A 21,040-nucleotide genomic window follows, 5' to 3' on the forward strand; every position below is an offset into this window, starting at 1 on the left:
AACGCTGACGCTCATCTAGATGGACAGTTGTTTCACAGTGGTGGTGGTTTTTTATTTCGGCAAGGGAGGGGGCATCATACCCCCATCTACTGGAGTCTTGTCTAAGATTTTCTCTGTTACAAGTTACTGCATTAGTGCTCTTAGTGTTGCCTGAAGTTCAGCAAGAAGAAGGATTTCAAGTAGTTAACAGCACTTCAGACGTTGTCGTAGCTGACTTACCAAGCAGGGACCTACAGAGCTGTTTCTCTCAGTGACCATACTGTAAGTTTCGTACGCTCCTGGCTTGTTTGCAACTTGTGGCTTCTGTTATTCTGTATGAATTCTACAGCAGCTCTTCTACTCTAACATGTAAGGAAAATGCTCTTTGGCATACTTCATGTTTTACCAAGCCCTTACAAAGCCTTCTCTGGTTATGAAGAGTATCTGTAGCTACATTTGAAGAGAGGTCTGTGCTAGTAGAGTACAGTAATAATACACTGGTATCATTAAAGTAGCAGCTTGATTTCAATCTTTTTAACACATTCTCCCAACCTTATCTCTATCCCTCTCTGCTTAAAAAAATGATCAAAGTAATTAGAAGAAAAGCTAATCATTCCTCTCAACTCTTCTGTTTTGAACTGAAGTGAAGGCATGTTCAGTTTGTCTTCTCTGCTTATCTGCTTTTGTTCCTTATTGTGGTGTTACAACAAGAATATCATAATTATTCAGCATTCCTCCTCTGCAATTATCTTTTTTTGGTCTGGTTATCTTTTCCATGCTTCACTCTTGATGTAGAGCTTGTACTAGTCACTGGCTTTTTCATGTTTATATTGTGATCACCCCTAACCCAAATTTATCCAGCTACTGGGAGCTCAGCTTTGTCAAATTGAATTTTTTTTTTTTGAGATGCACAGAGGTGACTTGCTGTGTTTACATTTCTGTATATTGTTTTTGTTACTTCACATTGTTTGTGGATCTTTGACCCATTTGTGTTGTTATGGCAGGAGTTTGAAGTGAAATAAGGAAGTACCTTACCCTGTAGCTTAAAAATGGCAAGTAGGATAGCTTGTGCCTGTCTGGGAGAAGAATGGCTTGAATTGGTAGAGAAGCAGTGGAAATAAAAATACGGTGTGTTGCTACTTCATCAGTATCACAGAATGGAAATCCAGAGAAGCATATGAACCTTGCAAAGCAATGGCCTTAGACATAAAAGCACAGTCAATGGCTTGCTAATACTTGGTTTCCTATGACTGAGGAACCAAAAGTATTACTACTTACACCTGAGTTGCCTTTCAAAAAAAAAAAAAAAAGATAGGACCAGCAACAACTCTGTGTTGCTGACTGTTGTACTATGTTGAAATAGTGTATTTCTATTAAGTACTTAGACTGTACATTGTACAGCCACTCAGCAAAATGTGGCTTTTTTTAATTACTGAAAAACACTTCCTGAGCAAATACATTCTGCCTCTTCTCTCTGTGAGAACCTGTTTCCTAGATAACTCTTGGAGGAATGAAAATACTTCATCTTCCAGGAGGAGCAGAAAAAGAGATGAAGAGCATCATTGGGTGGTAGGATTCAGATGGGTACTACTATGGATGTGCGATAACCTTTCTTAATTAAGTGCTGAGATAAGATACAGAACAGAATCAGCCTGAAACAAATGTTTAGTTTGGGTTTGTCCTGTTATTACTGTTTATGCCAGCATAAATGCATTGGGAACAGTTCGGCTATCAGCATTGTGTTCCTAGTTAATGGTACTTAACAAATGGTGTGTCCAACTGTGCTAATTAAAATAATAATTATACACCTTGCTACCTTCTCAAGAGTATTGAAGGCTGTAAATTCAAGCACTTCAGAGTTAAATAAGGCTAAAAATTAGTGCTGCTTGTTCAGTCTTGATCTGCCTTTCTTACATATGCGTATGCATCATGGTAGTTTTATATGATAGTGGTTAATAATTGCAGGGTTTTGCTTCAAGAGAAGGTCAACTATCATAGTCCTTCATTTTGAAACCAAATAGGCCTTGGTTTTAATGTGTCTAAAGTGTTGCAATAAACTTTCTCCCTTGCCTCTCCAAACACTGTAGAGTTGAGGGCTTGTGACAGGGGTAACTCTGCCATTTGTTCAAGTGATGTAAATTCTGTTCTTAAAATTAGATTGGTTTAATCATTACTTTCATATTCAACCTAAGCATTAGAAGCTCCTTCTGCTTCCAAAGAAGTGCAGATCTTCCAAAATAATTTTTCCCCCTCTTAAAAAAAAAAAAAAAAAAGTAATGTGTTAAAATTAGTCATCTTGGAGACTGTCTTGAGTATTCCATTTAACTAGAAATCTTAAAATACAGTGGGATTTATTTTCAGAGTATGCCAACCCATCTAAATGCTATCTGTTCTAGGGAGGTGCATTTGGTGCTTATTATAGGTGGGGCTGCTTGGTCTACCTGTTATTAAAGTTGCTTAATACTTCCTACTGTGAAGACCTGTTTTCAGTTGCTTGTGCCTCTGAATTTTAGCCATGCGGGCAAAATCGTTGTATGCAGAGTGGTTACACTGTTAGGGGGGTAAAAACAGCTGAAAACTTAAATGTAATTTGCTGACACTGTGCTTTAGAAATGCTCTGGAAGAAATCTCACAGGATGAGGACAAGTTAAGAATTTATCTTCACATCTGGACAGGCTCCCAGGTCCTTTGCTACCCTGTTCATTTTTTTTTTACTATGACATTGTGTAAGCCTCGTTCGGCTTGTACTTTTAGTCTCGTAGGGTGAGCGTTTGCGCTCATGGCTGGCAGCAGCGACAACAAGTCCCTTTGGTTCCAACACAAGCAGCCACAGTCCGGGCAGCGCTGCCCTTCCTTGCCCGTGCCCTGCCTGGTGACCTCGCACTCTCGAGGAATGTCCGTGCTGGCTGGGATCTCAGCCTGTCCTCTCCAGCTGCTGCTGGCCCTGCCAAGTCGAGATGCGTGGTAGGGCAGGGATTGCCCTTGCTGCAGCTCAATGGGTTCTGCTCAGTGGATTTAAGGCTGCAGTGACCGAGTCCTAATATCACATTCCTTAAATTTTGCTTTTGTTCTGAGAGTTTTAGAAAGGGAGTGAATTGAACGGGCTGCCTGGCTGGGTCAGTGATAGGGCTGGGTTTGGTGCCTGGGCACAGTGAGGGGACGGTTGTGGTTGCCCTGCTGTGAGGCGCTGGGCGCTGCTGGCTCCCACACTGTGCCATAAAACCGGGCAGGGGCCCTTCTGCATCGCTCCAGGCCTCCGTGCCCTGGAGCTGTGCGCACACCGCTTTATCCCCGAGACCTGGCGCCTTGGGGTCCCTGGGCCCCGTGTCCCTGAGGCTCCCCCCTCAGCCCCTCAGCGCCGGGGCCGCCCCCGCTGCCACCTGCCGGGCCCCGCCCGCCCCGCGCCTGCGCGCAGCCCCGCCCCCGGCCGCGGGCGGCCCGGCCCGGCCCGGCTCAGCCGCGCCGCGATGCGAGGAGGCGGCGGCGGCGGCACCGCCACGGGACCCGCGCCGGGACCCGCGCCCGGGGCTGCTGCGAGACCGGGCCCAGGTGAGCGCGGCGGGGGGACGGGGCCGGGGATGGGGCCGGGAGCCTCACCTGCTGCCGGGCTGGGGGCACAGCTGCCTGCAATGGCGAGGGGAGCAGTGCTGGGTGGCTGGAGGGGAGCCGCGGGGCTGTGCCCGCCGCTGGCCGGGCTGCGCTGTCCCCCTCCTCCTCCTCCTCCTCCTCCTCCTCCTCCTGCTGCTGCTGCTGCCGCTGCTGCCGCTGCACTCCCCGCGCCTCTCACTAGGAGTGTCCCTGCCTCGCAAAGCAGCGCCCGGCTCCCCGACCCGTCCGTGCCGCTGTCCGTCTGTCCCCGCTGTCCCCCTGTCCGTCCGTGTGAGCGCTGGGAGCCGGGTGCCGCACCGCCGCCCTCTCCCCAGCCTCTCACCCCGCTTTGCCCAAATTTTGTGGGGAGTTTCAAAACCAGGCGCTTACGCCTTGCCCAGGGGCACGGTAGGTCAGTCTGTCTGTCTGTCTGACTCTCTCTTTTTTTTCTTTTTCTCCCTCTTTTATTTTATTTTTATTTTTATTTAAACTGTGGGAACCCGAGTTGGAAAATACTAGCTGCCGAGAGCCGCTTTGTGTCGGTGGCAGGCGGGCTAATGCAGATTTCCCTCTGAAGTACATGCTAGGGAGGCAAGATTTTATTTTATTTTTTTTTCCAAGTTGAGTATTTCTTTAAATTAATGCAGCGGTTAATTGCTCTGAGTGGTTAATTTCTTTCCACCGCCTTGCACCTGCTTTTTCATGCCTCTGTGCATCTCTGATCATGAACTTGGGAGGAGAGGAATGAGCGCAGCGCTCTGTAATAGCAACTGGGTATTAATGCTGATTTGAATTTGAAACCCTTTATCCTGATCTACTTTCTTTGTAGCTCTTCCCCTCTTTACCCTGCCATTAAAATACTTTCCATCGTTCCTATGGTTTAAACCTCACACGAGCTTTTATAAGCATGCTCTGTTCTCATGAGCACCTCAGTAACACCTTCTGGTGCGAGACCAGAAAATCCGAAGCGAGAAAGGGGAGGTCATTGCTACTTGTGCAAGTTTTTGGGAAGACCAGGTGAAGCGGATGGTTCTGTGTCAATTCCCATTGACTTCAGAGAAGCTGTGAGTAGCCGAGTCCTTACAGGAGCAAGAGAGAATTTGCCCTAAGGCTTCTTTCTGTACTTGGATCTGTTTGTTCATGAACACTCTAATGATGGATCTCTGGCAAAAATAGCAAAGGTTTTTCATCACCATTAGACAATGTCAAATCGATCTGGATTGCTATTAGCTCTATGTGAACCCTGCAGAACAGACGTACGGCTAAATCCGTGCCAAACTTTTGATTTGATGCTGTTCTCATGCCAGCGCATTGCTTCAGCTTGAGTTTTCCTGCGCCTGATTTTTGCTCGGTGGCTGTCTTTATTCTACATAATTTTTTCTTGTGCGGTATCTTTTTTTTATTTTGTTTTTGGTTGGTTGGAGGTTTTTTTGTTTGTTTGGTTTTGGTTTTCGTGAATTCCCCAAATGGTTTTGAGATAACGAGCGTGTTTTCATGAAGCCACGGAATTCTTCATTAGTCTATACCTGAAATATTTTAACTTATCTTATCTGAGAAATACAAGGAAAGTAAAGCCAACAGGCGTGGCTTGTCAAAATCGTGCTTTCTACAGAAGTCATTCTTGAAGGTTTGCCGTCAATGTCAGTATCTGCTTCTTGTAGGTGGCAGTATAAGAGAGCTTGCTCAAAACTGTTGTGATTCCTGTTAAGCTACCTCGTGAGGTAATCTGGGCAGACAGAAAAGCTTTCCAAACTACGTAAAGCTCTGTGTGCTGAGTACTTAGGATGTGTCGGTTCCTGTTCCTGGGGGTTCCTCTGCCCTCTCTCTTCTTATTGAACTTGCCGTGGTAACCTAGATACTGAAGTAAATTATAAGGGACAGCTTCATCAAACTGCAGTCTGTCTTCTCGTAGCGCGTTTTGGCAGGCAGCATAGCCTGACAAGTAATGGTAAAATGCAAATACTGCAGGTGGGTGCTCCGCGGACCCAGGGAGCCGAGGGGCGGTGTGATGTCCTTCCCTTATGGGCGGTCACATCATAGGAAGGCCAAAAAGCAGGACATTAGGCAAGCTGTTAAATTATCACACACATCACTCGTTATTTTAACACAGCTTGGATTCACACCAAAGGATTCAGATGGGGTCTATTTGGTGCCGTTAATCTGCTACCGCAGGAGTAGTAGTTAGCAGTCAGATTTTCTAGCTGTGTTGCATAATCACCTAAAAAAAGGTAAAATCAGGAGTCACAGAATTGTTCAGGTTGGAGGAGGCCTCTGAGATCACCTGGTCCGACCTTCTGCCTAGTGCTGGCAAGTCCACCGCTAAACCGTGCTGCTGAGTCCTACATCTGCGCCTTTCTTCAGCACCTCCAGGGGTGGTGACTCAACCACCTCCCTGGGCAAAAGAGTCGACGATTATTTGGCTTAATAATTTGGGATATGTACTTGCTCTTACAAAACTGCATCGAGCTGAGATTAAAGCACGGGTTTGTTATCTGCTGCGTGTGATTTAGGAGAGATTCTTGTTTTTATATGTATTCTCCAAGTCTGAGTCCCCATGAATATTTGAGACATTGCATGGGCAGTTTTTACACGGTTGCCTCAAGAAGGATGCTTGATGCCCTAAATCTTCCTTCTTGATGGCCGTTATGTGTTAATTCTGGTGTCTTTTCAGCACGACACCAGCCTCCCTGACCCGAGTCTCCCTGCTGCCCTTCGTTGCAGGTTGCGAAGATGGCACAGTCCCCTCGTGAGCCGCTGCTGCTGGCAGACTAGAGCTCGACCGGGCGCCCCGCGACGCACCGCACCGCACGCCGCTGCTGCGCTGCTCCATGCGCCAGGCAGACCCGAGGCACTGACGCTCTCCTCTTCGGAGGGGCCGTAAGATGCATGTTATGAATTGTCTCTCCTTGGTCAATGACAAAGAAAATGGGGCCATCTCGGTCGCGACGGGATTGATGGGCGAGGACCCCACGGTGGCATCGCACCTCCCCTCGCCCTCCGCGGCGCCGCCGCCCCCTGCGCCATGTCCCCTGGCCGGGGCACCCCCTGCCCCGCCGCCGCCCCCAGGGCTGCCACCGCCACCACCGCCGCCCCCACCGCTGCCGGGACCGACGCCCCCCCTGCCTCCACCGCTGACCAACGGGCACGACAGCCACGGCAGGAAGAAGCGGATGCGGAGCTTCTTCTGGAAAACCATCCCCGAGGAGCAGGTCCGTGGCAAAACCAACATCTGGACGATCGCGGCGAGACCGCAGTATCAGATCGACACCAAGACGATCGAGGAGCTGTTTGGGCAGCAGGAAGAAACCAAGCCCCAGGACACCAGAAGTCGGTCTTTAAAGTCTTCGTTTAAGGAGACTAAAGAGGAGGTAAGAACCGAAGTTCAATCTTTCTTTCCACCATGCTGTGGTATGAATCCTGTCTGGCCTTTGTTTACCTCTGTCTCTGTTGTGGTCCATTCTGACTATAAATTTGCCTTGATTTGAATGGGAGGGGAACGACAGGGAGGATAAACGACAGGGAGGATTTGTCCTTGGTGGCACAAATCTGTTTTTCAAAGAGCTAACAGTGTTTTATTATTTTTACCTGGGAAAGTGCTGTGATCTGGCCACCTCTTAAAATAAATAAAAGCGAAGTGAACTGAACGCACCTGTATTTACTTTCATTGGATAGTCATTGAGTTTTTAGTGTGAAACTTCAGTGCATTGTAGCTTTTATCTTCAGCTCTTCCACTGTGTCCATTGCACAATCAAAATGCAAATATATACTAGGCAGGAGGGAGGAGAGTCATATCTCAAGGGTTAACATGTTCTGTATGTACTTCCGATGTCTTAGATACGTCAAGAAGGGAAGTACCGGAATGACAATGAGGCAATAAAATACAATGCATTGGTTAAGGGAATTTGTTATTCAATTGAGATAACTTTAAAGTTTCAACTTCCATAAATGTTGCTAGTGAACACTTTTTTTTTTGCATCTACCATGGCTGCTCTGGACACAGAAATAACCTGCTTGATTTTTCAACTCGAACAGAAGGTTGTTACAGATTTCTGTTCTGGTGCTGAGAGGTATACTTGAAACACTTCCAGGTGCACTCTCCAGTAAACTGAGAAGTAACTTTTCTAGTTCTTCAGTCCTGACTTAGAGGTAGCCTCTTTTTGAAGCCTGGGCTGAATTGTCTCAAGTGATCTTTCTGTGAAGTAATTGGGGGGTAGAAGTGCAGATTTAATCACAGCTGTGTGTGTTTACATGTTAGCTTGTAAACAAAACACAGAGGGCACAGGGTTAACAGATGTGATTATGTATCAGTTTTTAGTGAAAAAATAGGGACTCAAAGCTGATGGTGTCTTACAGAAGTTGGAAGAGATCAAAATAAAATATCAGCAAGACCAAAGTGATGCACCGATAGTGTTCACGTTGTACATAGCATAAAGAGGAATAAACCCCAGAATAAACAGGGGTTTAAAACAGGTATGAGTACTGCAGGCTCTGAAGCCCTGACATTGGGAAGAAGTAATTGAGGCTGTCATCAGAGGTAGTGATTAACCTCTGTGCTGTTTTTGGGCTATGTGCATCTTTGAATCAGGATTGCAGTGAGTAGACTTCCTGTGCTGCATGTGGATGAGCACAGCTCCTTCCTCACGTGTTTCCTAAGCAGCACCTGCTCCCTTCCAGGAGTGCCATGTGGTGAAGAATTGGATGTAGCAAATGTGATGATAAATGTCATAAACTGAATGTGGCCCCTAGTGTAGAGCAGTTGGGGCAGGGGGAGCCCCAATGTGCTCCAAATGTACAGCTTGAGACTTGGGGCATCTTGGGGAGCAATGCTGGAGATTAAAAATATGGGTCTGCAAAATGAGGGAAACAAACTCCCACTCTATTACAATTAATGTTCTTCTGCACACATCCAGAGCTGATACCGTGGTCCTTGGCAGCTCGATGCCCGTCCACTGCTTCTGCAGGTGGCGGGCAGAGAGGGACCAGGACCTGCCTCTGTGTGCTTATCATGCTGCTTAGGTGCCAAAACGATCAACTTCCTTGTCAAGCACGCTGCAAGAGCGTGTCAGACAGCGGTGAGCAATTCTTGTGTGCTAATGGGCTTTGCGGTACTGGCTGCTTAGTAAGGAGGGAAGGGGATAATGCTGCCGAGCTGCGTGTCACTGGAGGCGCGGAAGCACGGGACGCAACAGCTCACATGCTCGGCGTTACTGTAGGCATCGTGCAGCAAGGGATGGAGGTCGGAGGCACGGGCAGTGTTTGTGCTCTCTGTCATCAGTGCTGGCAGCTGCTGCTCACCCCAGTGTTGCGACGAGTATCCTCGGTTCGCTGCAGCAGACAGGCACATGGCATCCCCATGGCCTTGCGGAGACGGTGTTGGAGTAGGGCTGAGGGAGCTGAGGTTCTGTTCTGGCCATGTTGTGGCTTCTGCGTCTTCCGAATTCGCGTGGTGGAATTGGTCTAATTGTCGCCGTGTGTCAGCAGCAAATTTTTGTGGTAGTTTCAAGTGCCTAAATTCAAGAATTGCTTAGTCCAAATCTGAAGAAAACAGCATCTGTCCAAAGTGACGCCCCTGTGCGAGGACACAGACTGCTCTTTTGGCTCAGGTGCTCCCCTCCGCACGGTGCAGGGGCATCAGCAGGAGCTCTGAAGGTTGCCTGCAGCCGGTGTTGAGGGCACTCCGCAGAGACTGGTGGAGATGGGTGTCATGCCTGCTGCACAGCGTGATTATGAAATCACGAGGCAGCTGGCAAAAGTTTTGTCTTGTAGGAGCTGACAGAACTGCGTTCTCTTTTAATTCCTCGCTCTGCAGTGCTATATGCATGCAATTTAGGAGCTCAGCTCAGGTTATTGAATCCCTGTTCTGGAGGCTCAGTACTAAACATCATTATTATAACTGAAGTCTCTTGAGGTTTGAGCCTCACTCCTACAGCAAATGCCTTCCTTTTCATAAACAAGCCCTCACCAAACCCTTAAGGGAGATTAATTAGCATGTTTCCTTAACTAAGAGCTTAATTTGCCACTATGGTTTCGCGTAATTTGAGTCTCTCAAAAACAGGGGGTGCAGAGCGAAGTTTACACACTGGCTGCAAATTACTTTCCCCGTCCTTTGGAGGTGGTGTGGCCTGCCCGGTGCTGGAGCAGGTGGGAGGGTTTGTGGCTGGCTGAGGGAGCTGGCCTGGCTTCCTCCTCAGCTCCCGTCCCCCCTTCCCCTCATATGTGCACTGGCATCATTGGGAACGGTTTTCTGTCATTTTAGGGAGTTGGATGGCTTGTGAAGGGGTGCAGTGAATCGCAGAGCCCGTGCGAGGGCTTTGTGACAGGAGAAGGAAGGTGGAAGGGGCAAACAGCGTATGTCTCTTCCCCCTCTCCTGGCCGTGCCCTCTCTCTCTTTTGCCTATACTAGCTCTAGCACTCATTCCACCTTCCTGAGAGCTGATTCAGCCTGTTAATCCAGCAGGGAACAGACCCAGCAAAAAAGCAATGAGCTGAGAGCCAGCCTTGGGGAGGGAGCAGGCGAGGAGTGTGGCAGGAGGGGCAAGATGGAGGGGGCGGCCCTGCTGCCTGGCCTGCCCGGCCTGCTGAAGTGCCCCTTTCCTCAGGCACTGTGTGTGACTCAGGGAGCAGAGCCCCAAATGATGAATTCAACCCTGGTGTTCAGCAGGTTGTAAAGTGAACTGGAAGCTGAAGCAGGATGTTGTCTGCGTCCCTCCTAATCTCCGGCTCTGAGCCTGTGCTGCCAGGCTGTCCGTGCTTGCTGAAATTCGTGAGCTATATCCCACTGTGTGAAAACCCGTTATTCTCATCCAGAGAATCCATGTAATGTTCTGGTTTCGCTTGTCTGTCATAAACTCACCTTGTCATGTTCCTGCTCCTCACTGACCATCGCATGGCAAGAAACTCCTGCTGCCTTTCCACAGTGACTGCAAATTTGGGGTTGAGATGAGGCCTTTTGTGTCTCCCAAAACGCTCCTCTGCATCTTTACTGTTGGTTGAAAATTCGTGTCAGGGTTCAGGAGCAAATTTCCTCTTACCATCATCACACATTTGCAAGCTAATTTCCCCCTTCTCTTAACACAGCTGCATCTAAAACAGTGGATTAATGTTAGTTAGCCAACACTGTTCTTACCCTCTAGGGTCTGCTCCTGCTGTAGATCTCAAAAGCACACCAGCTTGCAGATGGTGGTGGTGACTAGCGGGTTTGGGAGCGGACCAGCTGTCCTCCATAAAGGATCAAACCGTTTATGGAAGGGAGATGGCAGGTGTGTGAGGCTGGGATGTTTGCATTTGCTGGCAAGCGTGTCTGGCAAAGTGCATCTGCTGAGGTGGTGCAAGGCATTTGAGCAGGTTGTAATATTTCCACAGTAAGGTAAACAGAGTTTTAATAGTGTTCTCTGGCAGGAGAGTCGAAGATGAGAGTGGAGAAAGCTCTCCTGAATGGACCTGAAGTAAATCATAAGGAACCATAAGAGGTTTTCTTTGGTGTGGAAGATCCCAATGAGTGGGGAGAGCCTGTTCTCAGTTCTCTGCTTCCCGAGTCCAGCAGTCCACGAATGTCAGTGGTACACAGCACTGCAGTGTCTTTGTAGGTGTCAAGCAGAGATCCAGGACGTGCTGCGCTGGCAGTGGTACTGAAGGTGTGCATGAAGACATGAGAGAAGCAGGCTTTATGAAAAGCTGGGGTAGTGCTTAAAGGGTAAAAAGCAAGCGCCTGGGAGGAAATCATGCAGATAGCTTTCTGCAAGGACCAAATTGAATAAAAGCTCAGTGGGGAAGAGGAGTAGACACTGTGAATAGATGTTAAGGCTGTTAAATCTGATATGCAGCCAGGTCCTACTGAATGGGAGGTGGAAGGTACCGTACTTCTGTGCAGAGCTGGGAGGTGTGTTTATGGAGTGTCTGCCAGGTTCCCCTTTTCTCCTCCTCACACTCCCGTCTGGAAACTCCTTGAAGGTAGTTAAGTAATGACAGCTTTTTCAAATGCTTTTGATAATCTTAAAAAGGACACCAGGCGAGGAATGACCATAAACTGAGTCATGCATTTTGATGGTGTGCTTGAACAAGAAAGTGGGAAAAACTAGAGTACAGTCAGAGCGAAAAGCATGTAAGGTCCCTGTACATAAAAGAAGAACAACTATGATATTTGTATTATGTCATGCTGATAAGGCAAATGCAGCTTTATATGCTATCATCCCTTGTTTTTCTTCAAGTGCAGACATTAAAAAAAATCTCTAGTTTTATCTGAGGTTGTAATGTACATCTGAATTGTGCCACGGAAACCTAAAGTTTACCCAGGAGATGGTCAGTCTTATTGTAATAGTTACCAACTATGACTGAAAATGAGGTGTACTGGAGATTGTCTTTGAAAATGCTTAAAAAAAACCAAACAACCCAAAAGCTAAAGTCGCGATGGCAGAACTTACTTGACTTAAACCAGTAGAGAGAGATCAGAGAATTCACAGTGACCGGAGCAATTAGGGACTGGAGCTGCAGTGCAAGAGGTCAGTGAGAGGTCCCTGCATTTGAAAACAGATTAGATAGTGCAGGAGAAGAGATAGCTGAACCTGTCCTATGTTAAGGGGCTTTCCCTTAATGATCTGTTGGGGCCTCTCAACTCCTAAGATAAGGAGAGAATAAACCATGGCCTGGCCTCTTATCTTTGCATATGCTAAAAATGAAGGGTTTCAGGCTAGTAGTCATCTAATTAAACCTAATACTCTGATATTTCCTGTGTTTCCTGGTCTTTACTGGTTTCAGGAGAGAGGAGATTCCCAGATTTTGCAAAACTTTAGAATCTGATTCACTTTTTTTTTCAGCATACGAAGAGGCTGTCTTCTATGTGCATGCAGTAGTACGCAGCGGATAGCACATTAGCCATACCTGTATTTTCCCTATCACCAGCTGACTGCAGGCTATCTCTTGACAATGCCAACTTTTTATTTATATATACATACAATTCTTACGCTGTCACAGAGGTCAAGACACCTTTCCACTTGCCAAAACCTCAAACATCATGTGAGTCCAACAGCAGTCCTGAACATCTGTGTGTACTGAGCTGATTTATTGTGGCACTATTAGCATGAAGCAATTCTCTTGTCCTTGTATACCTCCTGACTTTTCTAGCTGTTGCCACCAAAATAGCTGTGGTAAAACTTTAACCTTCAGGACAAGATTCTCTAGAACTGTGGCTAGCATCTCAGGTTTGCAGTTGTACGTCATTGCAGTCAGAAAAAGCAGCATGAAAAGAACTAATGTTTCTATTTAAAATTAGACAAAAAAAGCTAGGGAAAAAAAAAAAAAAACACCTTTTTGCTTAATCTCCAGAATTGTACATGTAAGATGTACAACAAAGATTTAGCAAATCATCATTAAAGTACAGTGAGGGGAGGAGACCCATTTATTATGGGTTTCTGTTTTCATTCTAGACCAAGGAAACAGGTTTGAATGTCATCTGTCTCAGGTTTTGATTCAAGATTGGCTGGTTTATCTTTCCATTTGATCAGCGTGGCTGTTAGTCCACATGAATGAAATCAGTATTGCATGTTGACCTCTGCTTATGGAAAGCCTGTCCTCATAGTTGCTGCGTACGTATCCTCTGAAATGCATGGATTTTGAAGTGTGTTGCTAACTATCTGTGGGGCCTCCAGACTCAGCACAAAGTATTACTTGAGCAACATTTTACAGATACAGTGTTGTGAAATAAGCAAGAAGAATGTTTTGGTTTTGTAATGAAATAGAACTTTATTCCTTCCTTCTGTAAGTGTTGCTGTGTTTTTACACTTTGTTTGAGAAAAGGGGTTGTGGGTGGTCTGTGCATTTCCCTGGTAAAAACTAGTTCTTTGATTAGAAATTATTTATTTTGCTTGTGATTTGGTGGCAAGTGCATACAACTGTTTGTAGCAGTTTAAGGAAGGATATCTGCATTGTGTACTATTCTCTTATGTATTAGTAGATTAATCTCTCTTGTTCTCTCTCTCAGGTTTCCATTTTGGATGCAAAACGGAGTATGAACATTGGGATATTTCTCAAGCAATTCAAAAAGTAAGATTTGATTTTTCCACGCTGCTAGTGCAAGCTGCAGATGTGTGCAATTCATAGTGAATATCAGTTGTCATCAAATGTATGGTATATTGTGCTCTGTTCTGATGGAGTTTGCAGTCCTATACAAGCTAGTCATAAGTAACTACACTTCATAATTTGTTTAATAATGCTTAGTTTTGACAGCCATTATGACTTATCCCCAAACATTCAGATTTTTCTGCTGTTAGTTGTAGTGAGTTTTCAGGTGCAGTTCAAGGAAGCCCTTATATCTCATGTAATACTGCATGAGATCTGCTTTTCATTGGGCCCCCTTCGTTATAAAGAATTAATAGAAAGCTGAGGTGGGGGTTTGTTTGTTTTAGAGTAAGCTGTTTCAATGCTATCTGTATTCACTCCTGATGTTACCTTTTAGTAAAGGCATCACTCAAACTAATGTTAGAATAACATTGCTGCAGACACAGATACGGATAACCTCATTATAATTCCTTTCAGTAACAGAAGCGTGATGTTTTTTTCAATTTCTGTAACTATTCAACCTACAAGTGTTAGAAATGTGTATGCTCAATTGTTTTTTCAAGGTCTGCTGAATCCATCATTGAAGATATTTACCATGGAAGAAGTGAGCCCTATGGTTCTGAATTGCTGAATGAATTTCTTAAATTGTTGCCAGAAGCAGAGGAGGTAAATAATGGTTTTACATGGAGCTTATTTTTCTGTGGAGTTCTACTGTCTGGGATCCCAACATGAAGGGCTGTCAAAAAATAAAAATAAAAAAGGGGTGTTGGTGGGGATCCAGAACCATCCTTAGGTCAGGGGATAGGAAATCCCTGAGTGCAAAGGTTTAATTTTCATTTTACATGTGGCATTGAGATTGCAGCATAGTCATTCCCTTCTCATCAGGTAACTTCACCTACCTTTAATGTGCTTTTTAAAGAAAGTACTGCTAAGGTATTTTTGATCTCTGATGTCCCTTATGAGCTTTCATCCCATAAACATGCTTCCAAGGAAAGGAACCATCCTGTGTGCAGTGCAGAGAACTCTGCACTGCGGGTCAGGAAACTCCAAATCAAAGTATATCCTAATGCAAACAAATTGTTTCACTTCTTTGGCACCTGCCTCGTACTTCCCTGTTGCAGTGCCTGGGAGCTGAGTGTCGTCAATCCTCTGGTGCTCTCTTATCCCTCACGGTTTGCTGCCTTCTTGGTGCATCTGGGATCTGCTTGTGACTTGGCCCAGGTCATTGGGTTCCAAGGAGGGCAGAAAGGCTGCTCCTCTGTGCAGCACCCGTACAACTTGCTAACATTGTTCAGTTCTCCAAAGGAGAATATAATCGCCAGCAGCACCTTCTGCTCCATTTCTGTGCCCATGATATGACCTATGTGCAAGTGCTGCTTTCTCCCTTCATGGTCCCACCCTTCAAACCCAATCAGGTGATTTAGGAGGTGAAGCTTCATCAACTGACCTGGAGCCCTGCTTAATGATGCACAGTTCCCTGTCTGCTCTTGTATTTGTACTGACCCATTAGTACGTACTTGAGAGAAATGTGTACCACAAACTTGACAGAATTACCATTGGAATTGCTTGAGTGTTTCACATCAAGGTGATGGCTGAAACTCAGGAAATTGCTAGTTAACGTCCACATAGTGATCAGCCTCACCTCACGTGCTTTACCACTTCAAGGTCATGCTGTCCAAGCATTCTGTTTCCTCTGTGCAGCAGCAAATCTCAGATCCAGTCACTAGCAAAACACACATTATTTTTCTGTTGACTATTCAACCCTAAATTGAGCTTCTTTTGCAGGGAATCTTGTTTAAAAAAAAAAAAAGTGTTATTTTTTTTTTTTAGAGTTAGATGATATCAGCAAGTTTAAATGTGTAATATGAAAAAAAGTGGTAAAAATAGTTCTGAAATAGTTCTGGGGGCTCAAACTGTTTCCCCCTCCCCCTTTTTTGAATTCTAGTGCACATTTCTATATTTAAACAAAATTTAACTTTCTGGGATTTATCTCTCTGGGCAGGCAGAGAGAACAGTGGAGTTTAAGTGACTCCTAGGTAACTGTGTATATTGAGTGCAGTAAGCTGAGAGAAATGTATTTTTTCTTCTTTTGCTCTTTCTGGTTTAGATCTTGGTTTTTATTTTAACACAAGTTGAAAATGTTTCAAAGGGCGTACTGCTGTGTGATTTAAGTGTTGTAATTCCACTCGAAGTCTAATGTGCATTGCTGAATTTTGTCTTTTGGAGCATGACAGTAGTCAAAATGCATCCTCCTGCTAACCATTGGTAAGCAGCGTGTAGTTTCTGAATCCCCAGGAGATGGTCCTCAGTACTCAGCTAGCCACGTCGTAGATAGATCCAGTTGGTGCTGCTCAGGGTTGAGAGGTTTGTTTATTTCCAACTCGGTGATTTGACAACAGGCCCACCCATCAAGATAGCGGGACTATAACACTTAAGAAGTGCTTTTAAGGAGCCGCTTCAGAAATTAATGGAAGAGATTTTGTGATGTAGAGCACTATTAGAAATTATGGGGCATCAGATGTTAGATTTGTTGTTGTTCCCAAGGGAAGGCAGAGAAGAAGCTTGTTCTTGGTGTGAAAATACTTGTATTTTATTTAATGAATTCCATGCTTCAGAGATCTCTTTACTCATGGTCAGGAAAAGGAAAGACCCCCTTTCCCCATTGTTGTTCTCCCTGTAATTGTTTCATTTCTTGGAGCTTTCACTGCTTCCTGGGAATGGGAAGCTCTGTACAGTACCACAGCTATAGCTGGGGTGGGACAGGGAGAATATGTTGAGTGTGTGTGTTGGTGCTGCCATAATGGAAGAGTGTTTCAGTGCCTTCACGTCCTCATTCTTCAAGTGCTCAAAGAGTGAGTGAGTCCAATAACTCGTTTGCTACTTGTGGCTCCTAGAATACTAGTGCAGTAAAGAAAATCCATCTCTTTAGAAACCTTAGAGATTTTGTTGTTTGTCTTTCTCAGCGCTTTTTTTTTTCCTAAATGTATATTAATTTTTCTCTTTGTATGCCCTATTCTTTTTTGTTAGTTTATCATCTGCCTCCTAGTCTGAATAGTTGCCTCCTGAAATATGGATTCACGGTTTACTAAGGGGAAGGCATCAGAACCATACAAACATACAAATAATCTGAAGTCACTGGAGATATCAGATGAAGGGGTGCTATTTCTTGTGGTGTTCCCTGTTTGGTTTAATAGTCCCTAATTGTTTTTTGATCTAGTGGTCATAGCACGTGACATAGCTTTGGCAAGGTGTCATCATGTCATCCTACTGCTGTCATGTCCCTGGAGAATGTTGCACGTGTTCTCAGCAAGGTATCTCTGGGATTACCCTTGGATACTTCCCATCCTTTTAAAGACCAGCTTTGTTGTTGTAGGGGTTGAGAATTGCCCTGAGCGGAGACCTAGGCAGTCAGCTCCTACAAAGTTAGTTGTTATTCAGTTACGTGTTCTGTCTTGGCTGTCCTTTTGCAGTTCCCCCTTTGTATGTCCTTCATTTCGGCAGCTCAGCTATTTGCAGTTACATTTCCCGGTAGCGCAGTTGTCTTGCAAGTTAGAATAAGGTCCAGGCACCCTGTGCTGGGCATATACTCCGCCCTGATAGCTGCATGTTTGGAGATGTCTTCTTCTTTCTTTTATATGGTACCATAAACCTTTAGTCCGTCAAAATGAAAGCAGGGTGGGAGGAACACCATTCCTGGTCACAGCTGTAGGAAGGGCAACTCTGGACCGCCTCACTCCTTCATTATGACCAACAACCTTTACAGTTTATCTGGTGTGGATAAACACTGGCTTTATACTCTAATCTTATCTAGAAGCGTTATGGTATATAGTCACATTACCTCAGCATTCTCCTAGTCACTGCTTTGACGTATGCACACATTTTACACCGTTTCAGTCCGTATTATCTCGGACATCTGAGAGGCATTCCAGCATCTTTGAGATGGAACAGCTTTTTGGGAACGGAAGCTAAAGACTCAGGCTAACAAATAATTTACCATCTGCTGTCTTTAGGATTATTCTTTTTGCGTTGCTGTATTGTGTCAACTCTTTACATGCAGAAATAGGTGTCAGTACTAGTAATTTTCTAGCTTTTCTTCCAGCTATGAAAGCTGTTGGGATTGTTGCGTGTAAATGGCAAGTACTGTCTCTTTGCTGGATGTTTTTTTTCCGATGTGAATAAGACCATTGTTGAAATATTGGCACTGCTGTGAAGGCTTCTTGTCACACTGAAAATGTTTAGGTATTCTCAAATGTTTAATTTGAAAAACTTGACAAGTTCTTGAAACTGGCAAACCCACAGCTTGCTGCAGTGTTTCACTCAACAGTTCAGGGCTGTGAGTGGCACCAGAGTAGCCACAGTAGCGTGGATTTAAAAAAAGAAAAAAGGAACAGGAGAAGGTCTAAACATTTCTAAATCTGTTAACAGGTAGGATAGGTTCTCTGACTGGATAAGCCTCATTTGGAAGCCCTGCTGCTTGTGCCTTACAGTGATTAGCAGCTCTGTAAGAGGAAGAAATGCCTATTTGGGTTCTCCTTTGCTTCACCCCTCTTGCAGCTCATGCTGATTTCCAAGGAGCCTTTGTTGTGGCTGAAGCAATGGCCTTCTCTGATACATCACTTCTGAACAGATTCCTAGCTAAGTTTCTTAACTGCATCCTGTTAAAACAGCTGACAACTGTTACTTACTTATTGTTCCTGTCCAAAACAGAGAAGCTTTTAGCTGCTTGTGTGTGCACATCGTCACGCTGTTCAGCAGGCCCTGACTGGTAGAAGCGGTGAGAGTCCAGTTTTTAATGAGCTAGAATAGCTAGAATTTGTTTTTTAAATATATACAGAAGAGAGCGTATCATGCTACTAATCAGCGCACCCACACACATGCACACCCAGGTTATCAACACAATGTCTTCCTTCACAATCTCTCAAGCCCGTCCTTTGCTCTTCTACTGTTTTAAAACCCTAGTCATCTGTCACCTGCTTTACTGGAATTGTTTCTGTCTATCAGCTCTACCCTTTGCAAACCATGTTTGTACAGCGACTGTCCCCTCCTTCCTTCAGTCAGCGCTCTGTACGGCTGACCATCCTTCAGGGCTTTCGTCTTCTGCTTCCTTTTTTTTTACCCCTTACATTAGCTACGGGTTTTTCTCCTTTTCTGTTTACCATTAGCTGATAGAGGTTTGCCACTACCCAAGCATGTGCCCCATGGTATCTCACCACCTAATACATTAGCTGCTTTCCCATACGCCCTCGTGATTTGGTGTTTTTCAGTTGTGTTGTTCTCTAGTGCTCTGAGTGTTTCCAATGTTATGGAAATATTTAAAAACAAACAAACAAAAAACCCACCACATACACAAACAACAGAGAGATGTTTACTCCTCAGGACTGTTGCACTTGGCTTTACTTATTTATTTGTAATATGGGGAATATTTGCCTTAGCTGATTGGCACGTGGGAAAGTACTTAGTTAGAGACATATATTTGAGGATGAGTGGTGTACTGATGTATACTCTTCTTCAGAGATCCTGGATTTCTATTTAGGAGTGCAGCATATCTGTTCTACGCCCCAGTAAAATCCCAGAAGCTGTAAGTAAGTACTGCTGGTAGCCAAGAAATGTCTGAGAAGTTGAGTGGCAGGAATGCAGTAGCTCTCCTATCTGTGAGGAATGATATTTGCAGTAGTCATAATTAGTCCAAGTGTTCACAAATCAAATAAAACATCAGGCTTTCCGTGTTTCATAACTGAAGCAAATTATTTATGTGAGAACCTCCAGTATCTAAAATCTGATGTAGTGTGCATGGGCATGCATGGACAGTGCAAATGCATATTCCATATACAAATATGATGAAAAAATGAAATTAGTAACTCTGTGCCCAATTTGAGTAATACAGAACTGAGCATACAATACAATTCTGCTGTCTTGCATGTATGCATTACGCTGCTGTGTCTTGTTACATGCGGTTGTGGAAAAGATTTTGTTATGCTTGGAGAGAGGAGGTCAAGGCTGGAAATGTTTGAGTTATTCATTGTGATTTTAAAATAAACCACGTTTTTTTAAGCTCTTTTGTGTTCTCAGACTAATTATAAACCTATCTATTGTATCTTCTCACATGATTAATAGCAACCATTGTTGACAGTGCCCGTAGTTTCTTTGCAATTCCTGGCTGCGTTGGGTGTTTTGGTTGGACTCCCACTTGTAGGAGTGCTGGAGGTTGTTGGTTCTCGTTAGCAAGACTGAGGCAACGTGGCTGTAGAGAGAAGAGGCCTCTCCCATGGGCTTCTGAGTAGCCCTGGAACACGTAGGGGCAGCCATCCAAAACTTCTGAGCTTTGGTGTATAGAAGCTGTTAGTTCAGTTTATAGGGAGTGTCAAACAAGTAACTTTTATTTCTGCTTCGTGATGGGAGAAAGGGACTTTTTCAGTTGTGAATTGAGTAACAAAGAGGGAATGCACATGCAGGTGGTGTTGTAACTTCATTGAGGTGTTGTCCTTAGCCATTCCCCAGAGTATTTCCAGTTTTAAGACAGGGTTAACATGGGATTCAGCCTCCTGTCTGGAAAACTGAAATTCACAAAGGGAACCAGGCTATGAGGTGCTGAATTGTAGGACAAAAGGGACCTCGTAACTCTTCCCTGTTTGTGTTTTTGTGGAGTGGGTCACTGTCCTCTACCTTGCTTGGGTTTGGGGCTTGTTAGTGAAGATTCTTTGTTATTCCTTATAAAGGTAGTTTTGGACATCTAGGGCAAAGACAGCGGCGTTTAAGATGGCTGATGTGGGATGGAAAAAGCGTAGCCATGCTGTGAGAACATCTTTATTTTAAGGATCATTACACAGACTCTCTTTTGGGCTGGCAACTGCCCCAAATTTTTGCATTGTGACATTCACAGCCCATCCTACCCATCAGAAAGCAGCCAGGTGAATGTCTTCTGTTTTGCTTGTACAGGAAAACTCCTCTGGGTGAATTCTGGGGTTTTGACGCCCTTGTACCACTCCAGGCATTTTTCCTGGTACAGGGTGGGAGAAAGTGGATTTCATCCAGCGTCCACAAAAAGTTTTGAAACGTTCGGCTCCCAGGGAAGCAAAATTCACATTGCAGCATTAACACTCCACATAAGTAACATTGATTCTGCTTACAGCGCTACATTTAAATGTAGTTCAGGCAGCATAAGTTATTATTTGTATGAGTATCTCAGGCTTTGTTCTTCACTTTTTGTGCATTTAAGTCTTAAAATTGCATCTTTCTTTAAATGCCTGTGGTTACATGATCTTCATCTTGGTGATTTGTGGGTGGCAGTGGTGTGCTGCTTTTGTTGTTTTTTTGTTGGTGGTGGTGGGTTTTTTCCCCCCATGAAAATCTGAATGCCTGTGTCCTTTATAGGCAAACTGATGTTTGCAATATACTGAAACAAAGTTGGAGAATTTGCAGG

General features: G+C 44.8%; 2 protein-coding genes across 4 annotated transcripts in view; both read left to right on the forward strand.

The window, feature by feature from the left end:
• The first annotated feature begins 3,378 nt into the window (after window positions 1-3,378).
• FHDC1 (FH2 domain containing 1) overlaps window positions 3,379-21,040 on the forward strand; it is a 38,160-nt gene continuing 20,498 nt past the window's right edge. Inside the window, exons 1-4 of one of the 3 annotated variants that reach the window (XM_068680997.1) lie at window positions 3,379-3,528; window positions 6,289-6,935; window positions 13,544-13,605; window positions 14,184-14,286. In XM_068680997.1, the coding sequence (XP_068537098.1) occupies window positions 6,450-6,935; window positions 13,544-13,605; window positions 14,184-14,286 (651 nt within the window). In that variant the 5' untranslated portion in view covers window positions 3,379-3,528; window positions 6,289-6,449. Of the gene's footprint in view, window positions 3,529-3,653; window positions 3,976-6,238; window positions 6,936-13,543; window positions 13,606-14,183; window positions 14,287-21,040 lie in introns of those variants that run through there. The other 2 variants (XM_068680998.1, XM_068680999.1) reach the window with 2 other exon arrangements.
• MND1 (meiotic nuclear divisions 1) overlaps window positions 19,922-21,040 on the forward strand; it is a 213,689-nt gene continuing 212,570 nt past the window's right edge. Inside the window, exon 1 of the mRNA XM_068681001.1 lies at window positions 19,922-19,926. Within this exon, the coding sequence (XP_068537102.1) occupies window positions 19,925-19,926 (2 nt within the window). The 5' untranslated portion in view covers window positions 19,922-19,924. The remainder of the gene's footprint in view (window positions 19,927-21,040) is intronic.

The sequence above is a fragment of the Anas acuta genome, chromosome 4 (genome assembly GCF_963932015.1).
Source record: "Anas acuta chromosome 4, bAnaAcu1.1, whole genome shotgun sequence".
Taxonomy (NCBI): domain Eukaryota; kingdom Metazoa; phylum Chordata; class Aves; order Anseriformes; family Anatidae; genus Anas; species Anas acuta.